The 19914-nt window shown below is 36.7% G+C and overlaps 1 protein-coding gene across 1 annotated transcript; it reads left to right on the top strand.

Annotated features, from left to right (window-relative positions):
• The first annotated feature begins 3045 nt into the window (after window positions 1–3045).
• LOC106063807 (carbonyl reductase [NADPH] 3-like) lies at window positions 3046–17790 on the top strand. Its single transcript, XM_056038230.1, has 8 exons — window positions 3046–3157; window positions 4566–4647; window positions 5659–5837; window positions 10081–10193; window positions 11889–12017; window positions 13523–13664; window positions 14899–14962; window positions 16992–17790. Exons 1-8 carry the CDS (start codon window positions 3137–3139, stop codon window positions 17090–17092), a joined length of 831 nt encoding a protein of 276 aa, XP_055894205.1. The 5' UTR covers window positions 3046–3136; the 3' UTR covers window positions 17093–17790.
• The last annotated feature ends 2124 nt before the right edge of the window (window positions 17791–19914 follow it).

The raw sequence follows: 19914 nt of genomic DNA, 5'->3' as shown, positions 1-19914 counted from the left end.
TTCGTCCGACAAACGATGGGCCGCAACTCCCAAATATGCACAAACACTTTTTAGCCCCCATTAGTTGTAAAGTTCCATCTCCCTGCACTATAGTGCCCCCCCTCCCCACACACAATATTTTCAAATGGAACGCACCTCCCCGCGGAGCTGTTGGAAAGAAGAAATATCGCTATCCACAACTTGGTCCACTTTTTACATATATATTTTGTCATTCATTGATCTAGATCTAGAGAGGCACCATGTTTAGAATAACCCTTTTGAATGCTCTAATGAAACGGCTGTCCTTGAATTTTTAAGTTGCCCATAAAACGGCATGCATTAGGCTGCATCAGCTGACACAATTTTCTAGCCCTCAAATTTTATAAGTCCTCTTTTTACAAAGCTTATACCATTTATCAAGTCACTCTGTCTGTCTGGTAAAAGGTGTGTACACGTTATTTCTTCCACAGCCAATCTCGAACACGGTCGCAGAAGATGAAGGATCAAGCGACTCAGAGGAGAGTCAGCATATCGGCTTCGATTGGAAAGATGTAGGCTTATGGTCATCTTCAATTAACTATAAAGAACGTTTCGAAAAAGTTGTGATATAGATACATTCATGTTTTTTTTTTTTATAAATTGCGTCATTTTATTTGTTCTCTATATTTAATTGCTTTCATTTGGGGCCACCAAAGTCACTGCGCCTACGGCCTCCAAATGCCATAAACCCGGCACTGGCTAGATGATAGATCTAGTAAAATCTAGTTGTTTTTCAAATACTTTATGGTAACGACACTTTCAACACAGATTTCATCCAGTCAGACTGATGTGGGGTGAAGCTTTTCAATTTTGAAATCGTTTACTACATTAGAATTTAGATCTAACAAAAAAAAATAAAATTATAGGCCTACGTGTACCAGACTAGTACCGTAATGTCTAGATCTAGTCTGCTGTCAAATTTTCAAACTCGACTTTCAGATAGAGAGCAGGGTAATAAGATAATTGGAGACCCCAGGTGAAATGAATTAGGTGGCCCCAAATGAAATAGAAAAGTAAATAGATAAACAGCTAAAAAATAAAATTATGCATTTTATTAAAAACCTAGTGTACCCCAACAATAACATTGGGTCAAATTTCGCTATTTCTTCTCTAAAAAAATGTTTTGAATCCTGTGCAAAGTCCACCAACGGAGGCCCTTGGCGGCTGCCTAGCTTACCTATGAATAAGGCCGGCCCTGGTGAGAAAGACCGAGAAGAATATAAGTTACCTGAGATGAACTCCAATTGGTGGCAAGGCTCTAAGGATCAGTCCTCCCGTAGAGCCTTGGCGAGAAACTCTGCTGTTAGGCGTAGTGCATTTAAGCTCCCATACAGGTCAAGTGACTCTGCAGACAAACTACCCCGCAGCTGACACTGACACGTTCTACACTGCGCAATGATAGATTGTTCCGACCTTTTTAGCCTCCACCATGGATCGTCGCGGTCCGGGCGACGCAAATGCCGCCAGACTCCCCGGGCTTTGTTGGAGCCATCCCAGGATTTCAACCACTTGTCATGTACCCACTCTCGGATTAATGTCGTAGCTTGGTTAATCGTACTTGGGGCTATGAAAGTGGGCACGGCCAGAGCTCCTTTTCGTGCTAGAGCATCAGCCGCCTCGTTATCCCCCACGCCGCAGTGCGAGGGCACCCACTGCATAAAGATGGGTGCCCTCGCACTGCGGCGTGGGGGGTAACGAGGCGGCTAATGCTCTAGCACGAATATAGTTACCAGACATGACAAAAAGAAGGACAAAATCTTACCAAGGAGGACACATAAAAAACAAACAATAAGGACCAGCTCACAAAGTCAACTTTAAAAAACAATTAAGATATAGAGTTGCAGTGCATTTAATGAAACATTTCAGTCAATCAAAGGTTATAGAACTTGACTATATTTAGTAATGTATTTCCCAGACACAATATCTTTTCCCTGTAGTACATAATAAGCATAAATGTACTTATAGAACGACAAGCTCCTTTATTTTCAGTGTGAACTTTGTGAGAAAAGTGCCGCTCACTGGAGGATGTATTTCCTTTTTTTTTTTTTTTGCCAACTTCACATTGATTAACAAAAACCGTCTATTCGGTTTTATTATTGTGTCTTGATTGCAAAATAAACATTAGCAGATCTTGATGTATTTTGAGTGGTTTCTTTTGAACTTCCTGGAACAAACTAACACCTGTCTGAGATGGAGCTGGTCCAGATTATTGTGACTGCTGTCTATCAGTGAGCATTTAAAATGAATCCAGAAGATATGAAGGAATAAAAACGATTGATGGATCGTATCCAACTGTTGTGAAAAAATACGAACATTTTTACTGTTTAGGCCAATGCCGGACGAAGGATGCGACCGCAAAAAAGAGGACATTGCCTCCTTCTGCCGGACGACTTAAAACTCTTAAGGCGGGAAAGAAAAAGAGCAGGAATAAGAGAGAGGGAGGTTCCACTGACTGACTGATTTTTATACTTAATATTTCTTAGATAACAGGAAGAGAGGACCAGAGGGTTGGTGACAAAGGGATTTAAGTCGCCAATGGTTTTAGTGACCGGGGGATCAGGGGAACGGCAATGAAGGGTTCACACACCATAACACGTTGGCTTCCGAGGATAAGAGAGATGTCTGCATTTCTCTTTGAGAGCGTATGTACTCTCTTTGTTTTTCGATTTATTGGATTAAAATCGGGGAATCCCTTTATGATTCCTTTTTTTTCCTCCCGTGATTTCTTGTGTCCCACGTCTGCTAACTGCCTTAGCCTACCCCCTCCCCCCCCACACACACACACTCATGTGATCTGCATGTCATTAAAAGAAGTGCACTTTTTGTCAGATGAAAATTGATAACGAAACTCAGTGTTTCCCAAACTTTTGACCAATGTGTACCCCTTTTATCATTTTTTGTAATGCTGAGTACCCCCCTCGCCCCCCCCCCCCACCACACTTTCATTTATTAACAGAAAATAAGGAATGGGTATTTAAAAAAAAAAATCAGCATAGTTAATGAGGATCAACGCGTACCCCTTCCAAAGTCTTCCCGTACCCCTGTGGGGGTAAGCGTACCCTCACTTTGGGAAACACTGGAATAGAGGAACACATATCACAAGATAGGCTCTCTTACAATGTGTCTCCGTATTGCTGTGGTAAGATATTGTCTTAATTAAAACGTTAGTTGATTTACATAATCTAATATTCTTATATGCAGTTGCTTTGTTGTAAGTTCTGAACTTCTAAAAAAATGTTCGTTGGGTTTGACTGTTGGAACTCTTTCTTCGACATATCGGTCCCTGTCCTGTCCTGTCCGGTCCCGCAGAAGTGTTTTGTGAACAACTATCATTGTTATAGGTATTATTGTTAATACACGTTTGGTATTATAGGGTGCGCATATAAATGTGTTCGTTCCTATAGATATCTATGTGTATAAGCATATATCAAGTCTCCATTTAATGTATGACACGTCGAGACTGCGATGGAAGAACACACTAATTACAGACTCTAATCTTTTATTCAATGTTATAATGAAATAGGATTCAATACACCGGTTTATTTAATATGGAAATATGATCAATCCTGGAAACGAATTATTTCATTAATTTCAAGAACGATCCATTATTATTAGTTACATAGTTCAAGTATATTGAGGCTAACCTTTTACAAGACTAATTCTTTTATATTGTTATGGAGCAAACTTGCATGTTTCTGATCTAACTATAATTAAAAAATAAGGGAAATAATTTGGATGTATAGACTGAATAGATTTTGATGTAGCTATGAGTAAAAAAAATAAGGGAGATAATTTGGATGTATAGACTGAATAGATTTTGATGTAGCTATGAGTAAAAAAAATAAGGGAGATAATTTGGATGTATAGACTGAATAGATTTTGATGTAGCTATGAGTAAAAAAAATAAGGGAGATAATTTGGATGTATAGACTGAATAGATTTTGATGTAGCTATGAGTAAAAAAATAAGGGAGATAATTTGGTTGTATAGACTGAATAGATTTTGATGTAACCACTAGAACAACTAAGGGAGATAATTTGGTTGTATAGACTGAATAGATTTTGATGTAGCTATGAGTGAAAAAATAAGGGAGATAATTTGGATGTATAGACTGAATAGATTTTGATGTAACCACTAGAACAACTAAGGGAGATAATTTGGTTGTATAGACTGAATAGATTTTGATGTAGCTATGAGTGAAAAAATAAGGGAGATAATTTGGATGTATAGACTGAATAGATTTTGATGTAACCACTAGAACAACTAAGGGAGATAATTTGGTTCTAAAGACTGAATAGATTTTGATGTATATACTGTCTAATTGTCAGTCAGGATTTTTGTTTTTTCTGCCATTTCCCATTCTCGGATCAAGCTGAAGCTTTGCACAATTATGCATAGTCGATGAAAACATATGAATCAATAAAAAAAAAATTAACCAGTTTTTAAACTAATTAGTTGTTATAAATTAAATGTTATAAATATAGAAAAGGAAAATAAATCTTGCAGTGTGGGATCCTATGACAACAAATGACTAATTGTCTTTAAAGGTTACTGGAGCTAATAAAGGCATTGGATTCGCCACACTAAGAGAACTTTGCAGACAATTTAATGGAGATGTACTTCTCACTGGTATGTGGCTTACAACTAATAAAATTGGAAGTCGCTTTATTCTTTTTTTTTTTTTTTTTCATGAACTATACTTAAATAGAGACTTAAACAGAACACTGTAAAAATGTGTATATCTGATATTGATTAACATAAGAACAATTATAGAATAAAATGAATTACTCAATATGTTTCATTTTTATTGAGTTAAAAAAAAAGAAAGCATTAACCAAAGAAAGAAAAAAAACATTAACAAAAGAAAGAAAACAAAGAAAGAAAGTAAAACAATAACAAAAGAAAGAAAACAAAGAAAGAAAGAAAAAACATTAACAAAAGAAAGAAAACAAAGAAAGAAAAAAAAATTAACAAAAGAAAGAAAACAAAGAAAGAAAAAACATTAACAAAAGAAAGAAAACAAAGAAAGAAAAAAAAACATTAACAAAAGAAAGAAAACAAAGAAAGAAAAAACCATTAACAAAAGAAAGAAAACAAAGAAAGAAAAAAAACATTAACAAAAGAAAGAAAACATGAAAAAAATGAAATAGAGATACAAAGAGATATAGGAAAAAAGTGTGAAAGACACATAAAAAGAGATATAGGAACAAAGTGTGAAAGACAGATAAAAAGAGATATAGGAAGAAAGTGTGAAAGACAGATAAAAAGAGATATAGGAAGAAAGTGTGAAAGACAGATAAAAAGAGATATAGGGAGAAAGTGTGAAAGACAGATAAAAAAGAGATATAGGAAGAAAGTGTGAAAGACAGATACAAAGAGATACAGGAAGAAAGTGTGAAAGACAGATACAAAGAGATACAGGAAGAAAGTGTGAAAGACAGATACAAAGAGATATAGGAAGAAAGTGTGAAAGACAGATACAAAGAGATATAGGAAGAAAGTGTGAAAGACAGATACAAAGAGATATAGGAAGAAAGTGTGAAAGACAGATACAAAGAGATATAGAATGAAAGAAAGAAAGAAGAAAAGAAAAACAGTTTTAAAAAAGGAAGATTAGATCATGATTATTTCATTCATCAGCTCGTAATGTAGACCTGGGACAGAAGGCTGTCGAGGAACTAGAGAAGGAAGGCTTACATCCCAAATTCCACCAACTTGACCTCAATAATCACAGCAGTGTCGTCACGCTTCGAAATTTCCTTCAAGACAACTATGGCGGGCTAGACATTCTTGTCAATAACGCAGGCATTGCATCCAAGGTGACACTATTTATTTATTTATGTTTCAACGGGTGTTTACAATCTACACTACGGATTATTTTGCTCTAGCTGTTATTTGTTTGTTGTTGTTTATATTGTATGCAGTTTGTCTTGCAATGTGTGCATGTTGTAGTTTTCTTTTCTAATGCACTCCTTTCATTGGTATATGACCTAGTCTGAGGACGGGCTGGGCTCGACTCCGGGGCCATGCATTCAGTCATGCATTTAGTCATGCATTTAGTCATGCATTTAGTCATGCATTCAGTCATGCATTCAGTCATGCATTTAGTCATGCATTTAGTCAAGCATTTAGTCATGCATTTAGTCATGCATTCAGTCATGCATTCAGTCATGCATTCAGTCATGCATTCAGTCATGCATTCAGTCATGCATTTAGTCATGCATTCAGTCATGCATATTAACCAATGACCTAAATTATGCCAAGTCCCTGGTTTTCCTGGCTAGTTCAGGCAACCGAGTCCAGGCTCTGATAGCACTAAGGACGAAGGAGCGGTCTGTTGGACCGTTAGGGCACTATGAAAGATTTGTCGACCATCTTTCTCCATTCCTTTGTTTGTTTGTTTGTAAAATGTTTGACATGTTTCGGATGTTCCTTCAGAGTTGAAGGACGACGGGGGATGGGAGCGGGCAGGGTTTGAACCTGGGACTATCGATAAGTCCGAACGACAGTCCAGCGCGCAAACCGCACGACCAGGCAGCCATCCTTTATGTTTTTTACCCAGTGGCGTAGCTAGAGTATATGATGCCTGGTGCGGTACCTCATCTTGAGCCCCCCCCCCCCAAAAAAAAGGTAACTAAATAATAACATTGAAAAACCTTACTTTTTTGTTCAAAATAATATGTATTCATTAATCAAATATTGTTAATTCAAAAAATCACTTTTACATAAACATACTACAAGTGAATTTTACGCGCTTTCTTGCTGGCAAAAGTATCAATAATTTTTTCGAAATCAATTTTTTCCACCAGCTCGTGTTCAATGGACAAAATGGCCAAATTAGTGAGTCGTAAATTTGTCATCGTTGATCGCAAGTAATTCTTGATCAGTTTAAGTTTGGAAAAACTTCTCTCGCATGTAGCGACGCTTACCGCAATAGTAAAAAATATGCGAATAATGAAGACTATATTTGGGACTGAATCATCTAGCTGATATTTATTTATAAAATTCAATTGCTCAACAGGTCCTGGTTTTGGAAGTTCGGAGGCTTCTGATGAAACTGTGACAAACCGTTGAAGCCTCTTTCGCTCCAGCAGAAATTCGTTTTTTATCAATGTCGCTAAGAGTACTATCGAGATTGATTTCGACCTGAGGATGTAATAGCTGGGAAGGCGACAAAAATTCATATCTATCTGCTACATAATGAAGTTGCTCGAATCGGGTGATTATTTCTTGAACTATCCTGTCCAAGGTAGAATAAATTTCCCTTCGTAGCTCTTCTTTGTGTGTAAGTACAGAGTCGTCACTTTTCTCACCAGGCATTTTTTTCTTATGGCCAATACGTTTTTGAGGTTCTGTACTGATTCTCAGATCTGAGCACACGCTTTCGACAAAGGTAATGCTGGCTTCAGCGATGTCCTCTCGATTACTACTTAAAAATGTCTCTAATGTTTTTAGTTTGAGTGAGCAGTCTCGAATAGACAATCCTTGTTTTTGAAGGTAGACTTGCGCATCATTAATTTCAGTTAATACAGGAGCCCAAAATCCAAGATAGGTGAGAAAACTAAAAGACTGAATAGCAACTAATAATCCACCTGCTTCAGATCTAGTCGATGAATTTTTATCTCTGCTATTTAATGTCTCCAGAGTTTCTATAATTTTAGAAAATTTATCCCTAACCATCTTGACGGCTTCTCCTCTGGTGCTCCAGCGGGTCTCAACTAAACGTTTAAGGCTAGTTCCGGTTATTTTGATGAGGATATCCTAGCGGTGTGTTGAAGTTGAGAAAAAGGCGTGTAAACGGTCCAGTGTACCAAAAAATGTTACCGAATTGACTTCAGCTTCAGCAGCTCGAAGCTGCTAAATTAAGAGAATGGTTTCAGCAGGCAATGAATAGTGCTTCGGGATTGACTTCTTGAATACGTTATTGGACACCGTTGTTTTAACCTTTCATGAGCGCAGCATTATCATAGCCTTGACCCCTGCAGTCCATTATGTCGAAGCCATCCGAACGCAGTTTCTCTAGAATCATCTCAGCGATTCTAGCAGCATACTTGTCCTTTGTGTCGATGAAGTCAATAAAAGACTCACGAACCTGCACCCCGTCATTATCCACAACATACCGTAAAATTTGGGAAGTTTGATCCAGCTTTGAGATGTCAGGTGTACTGTCAAAAATAATAGAGAAATATTTGGCTTGTTTTACTTGCTGTATGATTTGTTTTTTAACGTGATCCCCCAATATTGTAATAAATTCATTTTGTATTTGTGGAGACATGTAAGTATTCGGTCTGGAACAAAGCTTAGCTCGAAGCACATGCTCCCTCAAGTGTGGACCGTACTTTGATAGTAATTTTACTAACTCCATGAAATTGCCTTGATTTTGCCCTTCCAACACTTCTTCAGCTCGCTCGCGATGTCCACGTAGTGCCAGATTTTGCTTTGAGAGAAAACGAATGATGTCCAACATTCTCTTCAGCTAGTCTCTCCAGGTAGTCCCTCCAGGTTTTCGTCTCTTGTATAATCAAATCTTGGGCCTTGTTCTCAATACTGTTCCCTACTCTCAGGTGAACTTCAAGTTCCCTCCAAGCAAGCGATGACTGAATGTGAGCTCTGCTGGTCTCATTCTTTTTCTATTTTCTGGGATAACCTCCACCACTCATTGAATCCATCTTTGGATTTAAATGAAGATTTGGTACTTGATCTTGTTCAGAAGAGTATGCAGGGGAAGCAAAATAAGGATTCTTTTTTTGGCGAATAACACATCCACTTTCTAAGAACTTTCTCGCCGTTTGACATATGCCGGAAAAACCAAGCCTTTGAAAGCTTTCTAGCCTTTCCTTTTGCTTATTCTTGATATGTAACAGATTTTCACCCTCTAGACTCTTTGATCCATGCTGTCAGCCGTTTAAATCAGAGATGCCGATTTCTCCGTCTGAGCTTAAAATGGTTTTGAGGTGTCAGCCAGACTGGTCAGTCTTGAGCACTGTTCATCATTTTGTTTACGTTACAGTATTACAATTAACTAGTTAGTTAAAAAAAATCCTAGAAAACAAAGGTTAGCTTATTTAAAAATATTGACATTACAATAGAATTGTTTCCAAAATTAAACTATAAAGAATCATAAAGAAATGAATATACTAAGATAATTATATAGAGCTAGAGTTTAGAAATATATTTGTAAACTCAATATCTAGATTAAACCAGTGGACTAAACAATGAAGGAAAAAAAGGTTGGCCTATCTTTTTCTTTATACTACAGAGCATTGATCAGTGTAGTAGCAACATGTACCTTGTGTCCGAAATAAATCTAGTAAATTAGATTCAAACTGTTCTATAGCTTACATTGTATGGAAGAAATAGTCAAAGAGATGAAACAAAATAGCGACATGACTAGTTGATAAATCGTTAGTTCATGTTTAAAATACAGTAGTTTAAGTTTGTTCATGTCCATACAATTAGTCATTTTTACTGAAAAGCTCACGGAAATAGGAAATTTATACAGACTGGGGGGATTTTGGTGCCCCTCTCCACTTGGTGCCCTGTGCGGCCCGCAACACCCGCACATTGGTAGCTACGCCACTGTTTTTACCTTAGATAGAAACTCTTTCAAATAAACATATCCATTAACTTGGAAACGGGAAGGGGGGGGGGAGAAATGTGATACTACAATTTCCGGGCCAAAAATAGGTATGTGGAGGAAGGGGGGGGGCGCCTTTTAAAATGGTCCGTTCCAAATAAACGTAACAAATACTAGAAATTAAGGGCCAAAAGTATACTAATTGGGAAGGGACAAAATCCCGGAAAGGGGTTCCCGTCAGAGTGGAAGATGCAAAGGATGTAATTTAATATTTAACACACATATGTGTGTTGTGGGGGGGGGGGGGTCCTACGGTTCTATTTTGTGGATTAGAAAATAGATAGGAGGGGGGGGGGTAAATCATCAAAATTTACAGTATATACCATGAGAACCAATCAACGGGAGTAGCCTTTCTTGAACGCCAGTAATAAATAGAATAACAGAAATGTATATTTATGTCAAAAACAAAATATTTTTTTTTACAGAGTTATTCCGCCTTTCCCTTTTCTGAAGAGGCAAAGGTGATAACAAAAACCAATTTTTTTGACACTCTACATGTATGCCAGGTACTCTTCCCTTTGTTACGACCTCATGCCAGGTAGGTTCTCAATTATATTTTTTTTTTCTTAGATGATAGATGCTTACGCTAATTTACTAAAGCAAGTAAAGTTTACCTTTCAGGCCTTGAGATCTATGGGGCAGATGATGTTAAGGTACTCTATTTCTATGGTCAACGGTTAACAAGCAGGGTGTTATGTGGCCAGCACAACGACCAACCGCCTTTACTTTACCCATTACAATTGGGTGAACTCAGGGGCGCTCTAAAAATCCCGAAATTCAAAAGCTCTGTCACCGTGGAATGTTTTTGTGGGAGTCTGGTCAGACTCGTAATTAAATTCGGGGTTTTTAAAACAGACAATTGTCGACACCAAGACAAAATACTTGGCGAATAGTCTCCGTTGAATTCCCAGCTATGGTCGTGGATATAGGTGCATTAAAACTTTTGTTTCCAGATCACCGAGGTCAGGGCCGGCTCTAACAATTGCGTGCCCTATCCGAAATGGATTGTGCGGGGCCCTTTCTGAGTAAGGATAAGAATAATAAGTGAAAATTAAGATTTTGTATTTGAAAAAAAAATGAGACTTTGCATTACATATTTGTTAAAGAAATCTGACAATGCTGTTTTTTTTTTAATGCTTAGGATTGGCGTTTTCCGTATTGTATGATACCATACATTGCACATTAGTCTATTTTTTAGAACATTTTTATGATTTTTCAGGAGATTTTGTTAATTAAAGTAGATTTTTTCATATATTTTGAAATTTCAGGAGATTTCCAGGATCTCCTTTAAAATCAGGAGTCCGCGGGAAACCTATGAATGAATGGGTGCTATGAATGTGCGGGCCCACTGCCCGCATAAGCTGCAGTGGCCTAAGGCCAGCCCTGACCGAGCTTGTCTACCGGAAACCAGTTTTACTCCTCGTCGCCCTTGTAATGCCATGCAACGGAAGTTTCCAACAGTTGTTTCCCTTTGCAGACACAGACCGTCGAAGCTATCCTCGATGGTGTCAAGTTGTGTCTGGCTTGATTGAGTGTCTCTTCTCAGCAGCACTAAGCACTACATGCTTAGAGATGTATAGGCGAAGTTTGGGGGGGGGGGCAAAATGCCCCGGGCGCTACCCACAGGGGGCGACACACCTATATTTTTTAATGTGATGTTCATGGAAAATTGAGGGGGGCGGGGCGCCAATAAAGTACCTTGCCGAGGGCGTACGTTTTGCTCACTACGCTTCTGGTCAGTGGTTATAAACTTGTCGTTTATTGGTGGCCGATAAGCAGTACTGGTTAGTGACAACTATAAATAACTCGTGGTTAATTTTCTACTTTGTTTATCATTTGTATGATCCTTCGATGCACTGAGCTATATATCGTCCAGAATCCAAATCGTCATACAAAAAAAAATAATTAAAAGGCTCTATTTTTTTTTTTGTGTGAGTTTTTTCCAAAAATAACAATTTCCTAAAAGATCTAGCCTTTTTTTTTAAAGCAGATAGCTTACAATTCATGTTTCAGTTGCTAATGGTTAATAAATAAAAGTCTAGCCATTATACTGGGTACATTTTTAAAAATCGAATTAGCAATTAAAACCTTAACTGGGATTTGAAATTAAAGCCCTTCGGTATGGAAGCATCCCGTTTAACAATTAGCCCAACACGTTTTTTTTTTTAATATTTATCGACAACTTGTTAAGATGTGACAGATATTCATGTGTTCTTTATTCTCTACACATCAGAGTGGTCAATGTGTCCAGTTCGAGAGGTCTTTTGGCACTTAAAGAATGTTCTGATACTCTGAAGGTCAGATTGACTGACAGCAACATTACTATGGAGGAATTGACTTCAATTATTAAAACGTTTGTTGAGTAAGTGATTCTTCTTCTTCTACTACTTCTTTTTCTTCTTCTACTACTTCTACTACTACTTCTTCTTCTTCATTTACTATTTCTTTTTCTTCTTCTTCTTCTACTACTTCTTCTTCTTCATTTACTATTTCTTTTTCTTCTTCTTCTTCTACTACTTCTTCTTCTTCATTTACTATTTCTTTTTCTTCTTCTTCTACTACTACTTCTTCTTCTTCATTTACTATTTCTTTTTCTTCTTCTTCTTCTACTACTTCTTCTTCTTCTACTACTTCTTCTTCTTCATTTACTATTTCTTTTTCTTCTTCTTCTTCTACTACTTCTTCTTCTTCTACTACTTCTTCTTCTTCATTTACTATTTCTTTTTCTTCTTCTTCTTCTACTACTTCTTCTTCTACTACTTCTTCTTCTACTACTACTTCTTCTTCTTCATTTACTATTTCTTTTTCTTCTTCTTCTTCTACTACTTCTTCTTCTTCTACTACTTCTTCTTCTACATTAACTATTTCTTTTTCTTCTTCTTCTTCTACTACTACTTCTTCTTCATTTACTATTTCTTTTTCTTCTTCTTCTACTACTACTTCTTCTTCTTCATTTACTATTTCTTTTTCTTCTTCTTCTTCTACTACTTCTTCTTCTTCTACTACTTCTTCTTCTTCTACTACTTCTTCTTCTTCATTTACTATTTCTTTTTCTTCTTCTTCTTCTACTACTTCTTCTTCTTCTACTACTTCTTCTTCTTCATTTACTATTTCTTTTTCTTCTTCTTCTTCTACTACTTCTTCTTCTACTACTTCTTCTTCTACTACTACTTCTTCTTCTTCATTTACTATTTCTTTTTCTTCTTCTTCTTCTACTACTTCTTCTTCTTCTACTACTTCTTCTTCTACATTAACTATTTCTTTTTCTTCTTCTTCTTCTACTACTACTTCTTCTTCATTTACTATTTCTTTTTCTTCTTCTTCTACTACTTCTTCTTCTTCTACTACTTCTTCTTCTTCATTTACTATTTCTTTTTCTTCTTCTTCTTCTACTACTTCTTCTTCTTCTACTACTTCTTCTTCATTTACTATTTCTTCTTCTTCTTCTTCTACTACTACTTCTTCTTCTTCTTTTACTATTTCTTCTTCTTCTACTACTACTACTTCTTCTTCTTTTACTATTTCTTCTTCTTCTTCTTCTTCTTCTTTTTTTTTTTTTTTTACTATTTCTTCTTTTTCTTTTTTTCTTCTTCTTCTTTTCTTTTTTCTTCTTCTTCTTTTCTTTTTTCTTCTTCTTTTCTTCTTCTTCTTCTTCTTCTACCTATAAAGGGGGCTCGCGGTCAAATTCGACTCGAGCTGAAATTTTTGTTTTGTTTTTGCTGAGTAACTTCTCCTAGATACTCACACCTCCACTGGTCCATAGAACAGATTGGACTGAAGCCCAATAAACATAAAAGATACTCTAAGCAAAAGCAATAAGCTAAAAAAAAAAAACAGAATGTCCGAAATGATGTCCTTCTTCTTCAGCACAGCACAAAAGAACCATCACCAGGAGGCTGGCTTCCCAAGCAATGCCTACTGGACATCTAAACTTGGTGTGACTGTCATGTCCATGATACAGCAGAAGGAGCTGGACGCCAAGGGATCAGAAGACGTTGTAGTCAACGCTGTAAGTAAGAAAAGGTTACTTAACAAGTGATTCAATGACAATTTTTTTTTCTCCATACTTTTAATATGAGCTTCATTAAGAGATCTATTCACTAGCAAAGTGAATCATTCTGTGAACCAATTGTTGGTGAAACAAATGTCAGTGTGTTATTGGTCGTGGGAGTCATATTAGTGAGCTACGCGTCGGTGAAGAAGTTGTTTTTGAACCAGCAGTCTGTGAAAAAAAAATGTCAGTGAGCCAATAATCTAGACAACCTAATTTCCGTTGAACCACTTGTCAGTTAACCAATAGTCTAGAGCAGTGTTGCCCAAAATACTGTCCGCGGGCCACATCCGGCCAGCGACGTGGTTCCATCCGCCCCACAAAACGTACGAACAAAGGATAGACCACCCTTTTTCATAAAAAAATTTAAAGAAATGAATCCACTTTGCGACGCGTTTAAAAAAAAAAAACGATAAACTTTCAATGTCTCATTAATTAATATAAGTTTCTAATCAAATAGTTTCAGGCCGATTTCATTTCGTTTTTGAACCTTTTCGGTCATGTGGCTCGCGACACATGTGTTGGAAATGAAACTGGCCCGCAGGTCGAATTAGGTAGGGCATCACTGGTCTAGAGTGACAGAGAACCAAATATCCGTTGAACCGATTGTCAGTGAAACATACGTCGATGAAGCAATTGTCTGAGAGCCAATTGAGTCAATGAACCAAATATTAAGAGGACAAATTGTCCTGTGAACCTTAACTAACTGTCAGTAAATCATTTGTCGGTAAACCAATTTGTCAGTGAACTAGCAGTCTAGAGAACATATTATCCGGTAAACCAATCGCTTTATAAACTTCTTGTCAGGTGAACCATTAGCCTAAAGAACCTATTGTCTGGTGAACCAATCGTATATAGGACCTATTATTCGATTAACGCAAAGCTTAAAATCTAGGGCCATATTATAAGATCCAGTAGAAGAACAGTACCAGGAAAAAGAAGAAGAAGCAGACAGAGAAAGCGATGGGAGGACAACATAAAAGAATGGACGGGTCTGCAATTATAAGAGGTTCTAAACAAAGCAAAAGACAGGGAGGAATGGAGAAAGACGGTCGACAAGTCTTGCTTCTTGCCCCAACGGTCCAACAGACTAAGGAATAGGTAAAGGTAAAGGTAAATAGTTTACTATATTATTTCAACATAAAGTGGGAAATGAATTTTAAATATTATTTTATACTTGTTTATACTTCAGTGTTGTCCTGGTTATGTGAGAACTGATATGACCAATCATCAAGGCGACCTATCTATTGATGAAGGTAATTGTAGGTCTACAATCTTTCCCTCTTTGTCAATATTCTTTAGGTAGATGTATAGGTGGGCCTTTCCTATTGTTTGTCAGGCTGGTTCACTAGCTTAGAGATGCTCTGAAGCGGCAATGTGTCTCTTATTAAAGAATCAGATAGACCGTTTCAATCAAGAAGCAAAGGCATTCAACTCTCTGTGTGACTTTAGTATTAGGCTATATGGTTATTAAGAGTGTACAACTCATATATTCGTTGAACGGAGGCGTCTTAACGTTTGGTTGTGATACTGAGGTAGCAATCACTTAACGAAAATCCACTTTAGAATATTGAATATTTAAATTTTACAAACTTAAATTGTATATTTATATGAATGAAAATTAATAGTCATTTCATTGTTTCCGAAGAGCGAAGACCATATTTCGCATGACTGCGCAAAGCCAGTTGCAACTTGCATTTTAGTCCACATCTGATACAAACGTTGTCCGCTAGGAGTCTTAAGTTTTCTTTACAAACTTGCATTATATTAAAAAAACAAACAAACAAACACATATGCACACAGTCACACACAATACTTCCACTATACAAGCACAATATAAAAATAATATAAATGAACTACTATTGTGGAATGAAGGTGCAATAAACAACACATTAAAACTTCGCCCCTTTATTTATAATCTGCGATTTCGAAATACTTTAAGAATTATCTGCATTATCATTACTGTGAAAAAACAACAGCTGAATACCCTTGAGTTTTTATGGGCTTCCCCCCCCCCCTAATCTCTTGGAGATTTTTCATCGTATCTGTAGCGAAGAACTATAATTACCTAGGAATGTGCCTTTATCTTTGTGTCTTTCTGACTATTTTATTAAGTTTTGAGTCTTCTGTCCTGAATTTCGAAATATTTTAAGAATTATCTGGATTATCATTAATGTGAAAAAACAACAGCTGAATACCCTTGAGTTTTTATGGGCTTTCCCCCCCCCCCCCTAATCTCTGGGAGATTTTTCATCGTATCTGTAGCGACTAACTATAATTACCTAGTATGTATATCCGGTGTACTTTTACGATTATTGTCTAAACTTTTTAGCGCTAAAAAATCGGATTTATCTTATCTTCTTATCTTATATAATACAGACGTTACTTCAAAAAAGAAGATGATTACGTCCTACGCGTCATGCATTCAGTCATGCATATTAACCAATGACTTAAATTCTGCCAAGTCACTGGTTTTCCTGGCTAGCTCAGGCAACCAATTCCATGCTCTAATAGCACTAGGGAAGAAGGAGTATTTGTACAAATTTGTCCTAGCATATGGGACGAGGAATGTGCCTTTATCTTTGTGTCTTTCTGAGTATTTTTATTAAATTTTGTTTTTGTATTTGAAGATTATGGTTCAGTGTTTTATGTATAATTGCTACTTTAGTTTTGAGTCTTCTGTCCTGAATTTCTGAGTAATTGTAGCACAAACTCACTTATTTTTCAGTTGGCAACATTGAACTTTTAATATAGCGTCCTTGACATTGTTTAAAGTTGAAAATTTTACGTAAAAATCGACAGTAATCTTCCGGTGTTTTCTGGGAAAAAAACTATTCTGAGAATGCACATTTTTTTTATGTTGAACTAGACCGAGACCACTCGTTATAGAGACCTAGACACTGACCTGCAACGTCACAATCTGTAGAGAGCTAAGTGGCAACGAGCTATTCGTCTAAACTGACAAAAGGTTGTGACGTTGCAGGTCAGTGTTCAGGCCTCTATAACAATCGGTCTCGACTAGACACGTATTATCACGTGATCGCCAGACTTCTGCTCGTCATAGAACACAACGCCGTTGTGTGTACTGATGCAGCGATATGTCTTGCATATTCATACTAACTGTCAGACACTCACCACGTGCAAGTATCGTGTACATCCGCCATTACAAAATAGTCCTCAGAGATAGATGTCTCAAGTTCTGCTGGCGTTGTGTTTTAGTGATGATGTTTATTTATTTATTTTATTTATTTACTTGTAACACTTTTAACTCATTTTTTTTTTCAGGAGCAGAGACTCCAGTTTACTGTGCACTTCTGCCGCCCAAAATTCACCAACCTAGGGGAAAGTTTATTATGCAAAAACAAGTGGTCTCATGGGAAGCCTAAAGAGTTTCTTAGATGGAAGTCCCAGAAGAGCGCGGCGGTTCACGAAGGTGTCATGCAGCGATCACAATAAATAACTTCTTTTAGTTTTTATAAACACATGTCAAAAATTCCTATGAATTGGAAATACAAAGTCATTTAAAAAAAAAACACACAACTTGAGATTGTTTGGTAAAAAGTGTATTTATATTTATTTTTCATAGCATCATTTTGACCAACGATAGTTGAAGTTTTGTGTTTGATTTGATGGGCTCGTAATTGATTCTCATTGTGACAAGACGCTGTTTTGTAAACTGTTAAAATTATATCTATTAGTAAAACAAAAACAACATTTTATGCTATTTAAAATACATTTCGGCTTTACAACGTATTGGGAAATTTTTGGTGAAAAAAAACTGACTTCCGACTGTTTCGTGTAAGGTACTTAGTTGTTCCAAATAGGTTTACATGTAATTTCGTTGTTGTTGTTTTCTTTTTTTTTTTGTTCGTTTCCCCAAATGGGAGTAGTACTTTTAAGTCCCTTTGGTCTCTTTCTCTCTCTCTCTCTCTTTAAATATATATATAGATATAACATTATAATTCATTATTTCATTCATTATTTTTAATCAATATTATTTTTGTACAGTAGTTTCGCTAAGCTTTTCAATTGTAGTCAAACTGAATTTCCGTTAGATTGGATTAATAAAAATTATCTTATCTTATCTTATCTTATCTTATCTTATCTTATCTTATCTTATCTTATCTTATCTTATCTTATCTTATCTTAGCATTTCAGTGATTACAGTCCTAAAAGTTAAAAAAAAAAAAAACAAGACGTACTGAACAAAAAGATCTTTGATTTCTTTATATTGTTTCATGGCTTGGCTACCTAAGAAGGGGGCTCCAGGTTCGACACCCGATACGGGTTGTGTTTACTGAGCGCCTAAAGGCAGCACGGAAAACCTTCTCCAAGATACCCCCTCCCCCCAACTGGTCCACCAACGACATTGGACCATAGCGCTCTGAGCAAGCTATAAGCATGAAAGTAGCGCTATAAAGAAGCTATAAAAGCTATAAAGAAGCTGTAAACAATGTTATATATATAAACTATACATCGGATGTTTCAAATGGACTGTTGGTGTTCAGTCATGAATAAGTCAACACGGCTCTGACACTTATTGCTGGTTCATCAAAGCTGGAATGCCAAAGTCACGTGACATTTACATACTCATCGAGACGGGCAGACGTTAGTAAAACATTAACATTAATTAGAGACGACAACGGGAATACTATTGCACATATATGTGGGTGTGAAATACTGAATGTTGCCTCCGATGGTCACGTGTTCAATCCCATCTGCCGCCCTCCCCTAAAGATTTGGGATAGGTCGTTATAATCCTTATTTTAGAACCAACGTCTCTAAACTTAAAAGTTAAGTAAAAATTAGAAGATTAGTAAAAATTACAAGATCAATAAAACTAACAAGATAAGTAAAACTTACAAGATAAGTAAAACTTACAAGATAAGTAAAACGTACAAGTAAAACTTACAAGATAAGTAAAACTTACAAGATAAGTAAAACGTACAAGTAAAACTTACAAGATAAGTAAAACAAGTCAACGGCCTTTTAAAATTAATAACGTAATATAATCATATCCTTACATACTTCAAACCCACTATTTTACTAATGATGATGTGATATTTGTAATCTAATAGAACCAATGTTCAGATCGATGTAAAAAGAAATAAAGCATTGTTTTCAATTCCAAAGATTAAGGATGAGTGCAAAATGGACTCAGCTAACCTACATATTTTGCCACAACTATCGCAGACCAAGGCTTTGTCCGGCAGGAGGGGTCTACTTTTGTTCTGTTTAGGATGGTTATCTGCGTCATTCTTCGGCAAGGGCCCTTTTTTGGGTCTCCAATGTATCTGAAAGTGTAAAGTATTTTAAATTTAAAAAAAAACAACTCTTTTTTACTACGGATGCTTCCTACATGGAAGGAGAAGAGGCAGACAGAGAAAGCGATTGGGAAGAAAACAAAAGAATGGACGACCCTGCCATTGAAAGAGGTTTTATCCAAGCCAAGAGACAGAAAAAAAATGGAGAAAGACGGTCGACAAATCTTGTGTGGTGCCCAATAGGTGATGGTCAAGAATGTGAGTTTTACATTTTATTGACAAACAACCAAATTTGGTTTTAATTATTAACATTATCACCAATAATGATACAACTTTAGTTAATGGACCTGCAGTCGTTTAATAAGTCACTACAACCGTTACTATGCAAAGGCCCGTCACTAGGCAAGGACCCCGACTAACTAACTTTCCCCTACTTTATACTTTTCTCAACCGTACTTTCCAGAATCCTAGAAACTTCTCTCCTAAATATTTTATTAGCTTTGACCTTCTAAAAACTGACATGCTTTTTTTCCCTGACCTCTTTCCCTGATTGGATGATTATAATTAATGCGTGTTCTGAGTCTTCTATGACCTGACCCCGGTTTCTAGAACAAGCTTGAACTAGGTCACAGTGTCGATTCGTAACAGGGACAACCACTGACAACTGACCTAGCAAGCAACTTTGAGGCCCTGAACATTCCCTAGAAGACATCTTAGAAGGCGGTACTGCTGCAGACTTGTCACTGTGGATAGGACTACAAGGAATTTGTTTCCTTTTAGTGAAGTTCAATCCTGTCAGTGACAGGTAGTGACAATTAGCTCGTGTTGAAGTTAAGAATAAGGCTAGCGTTTTCTAGTTCGAAGTTTAATTAAGTCTGAGTACAGAAACTGAATGGCCGTCACAGAAACAACAATGGGAATCATTTCTGCTACAGAATTTTTAC

Source organism: Biomphalaria glabrata, chromosome 8, assembly GCF_947242115.1.
Source record: "Biomphalaria glabrata chromosome 8, xgBioGlab47.1, whole genome shotgun sequence".
Lineage (NCBI taxonomy): Eukaryota > Metazoa > Mollusca > Gastropoda > Planorbidae > Biomphalaria > Biomphalaria glabrata.
Note: the sequence above shows the minus strand (reverse complement) of the source record. Positions and strands in the feature narration are given on the sequence as shown.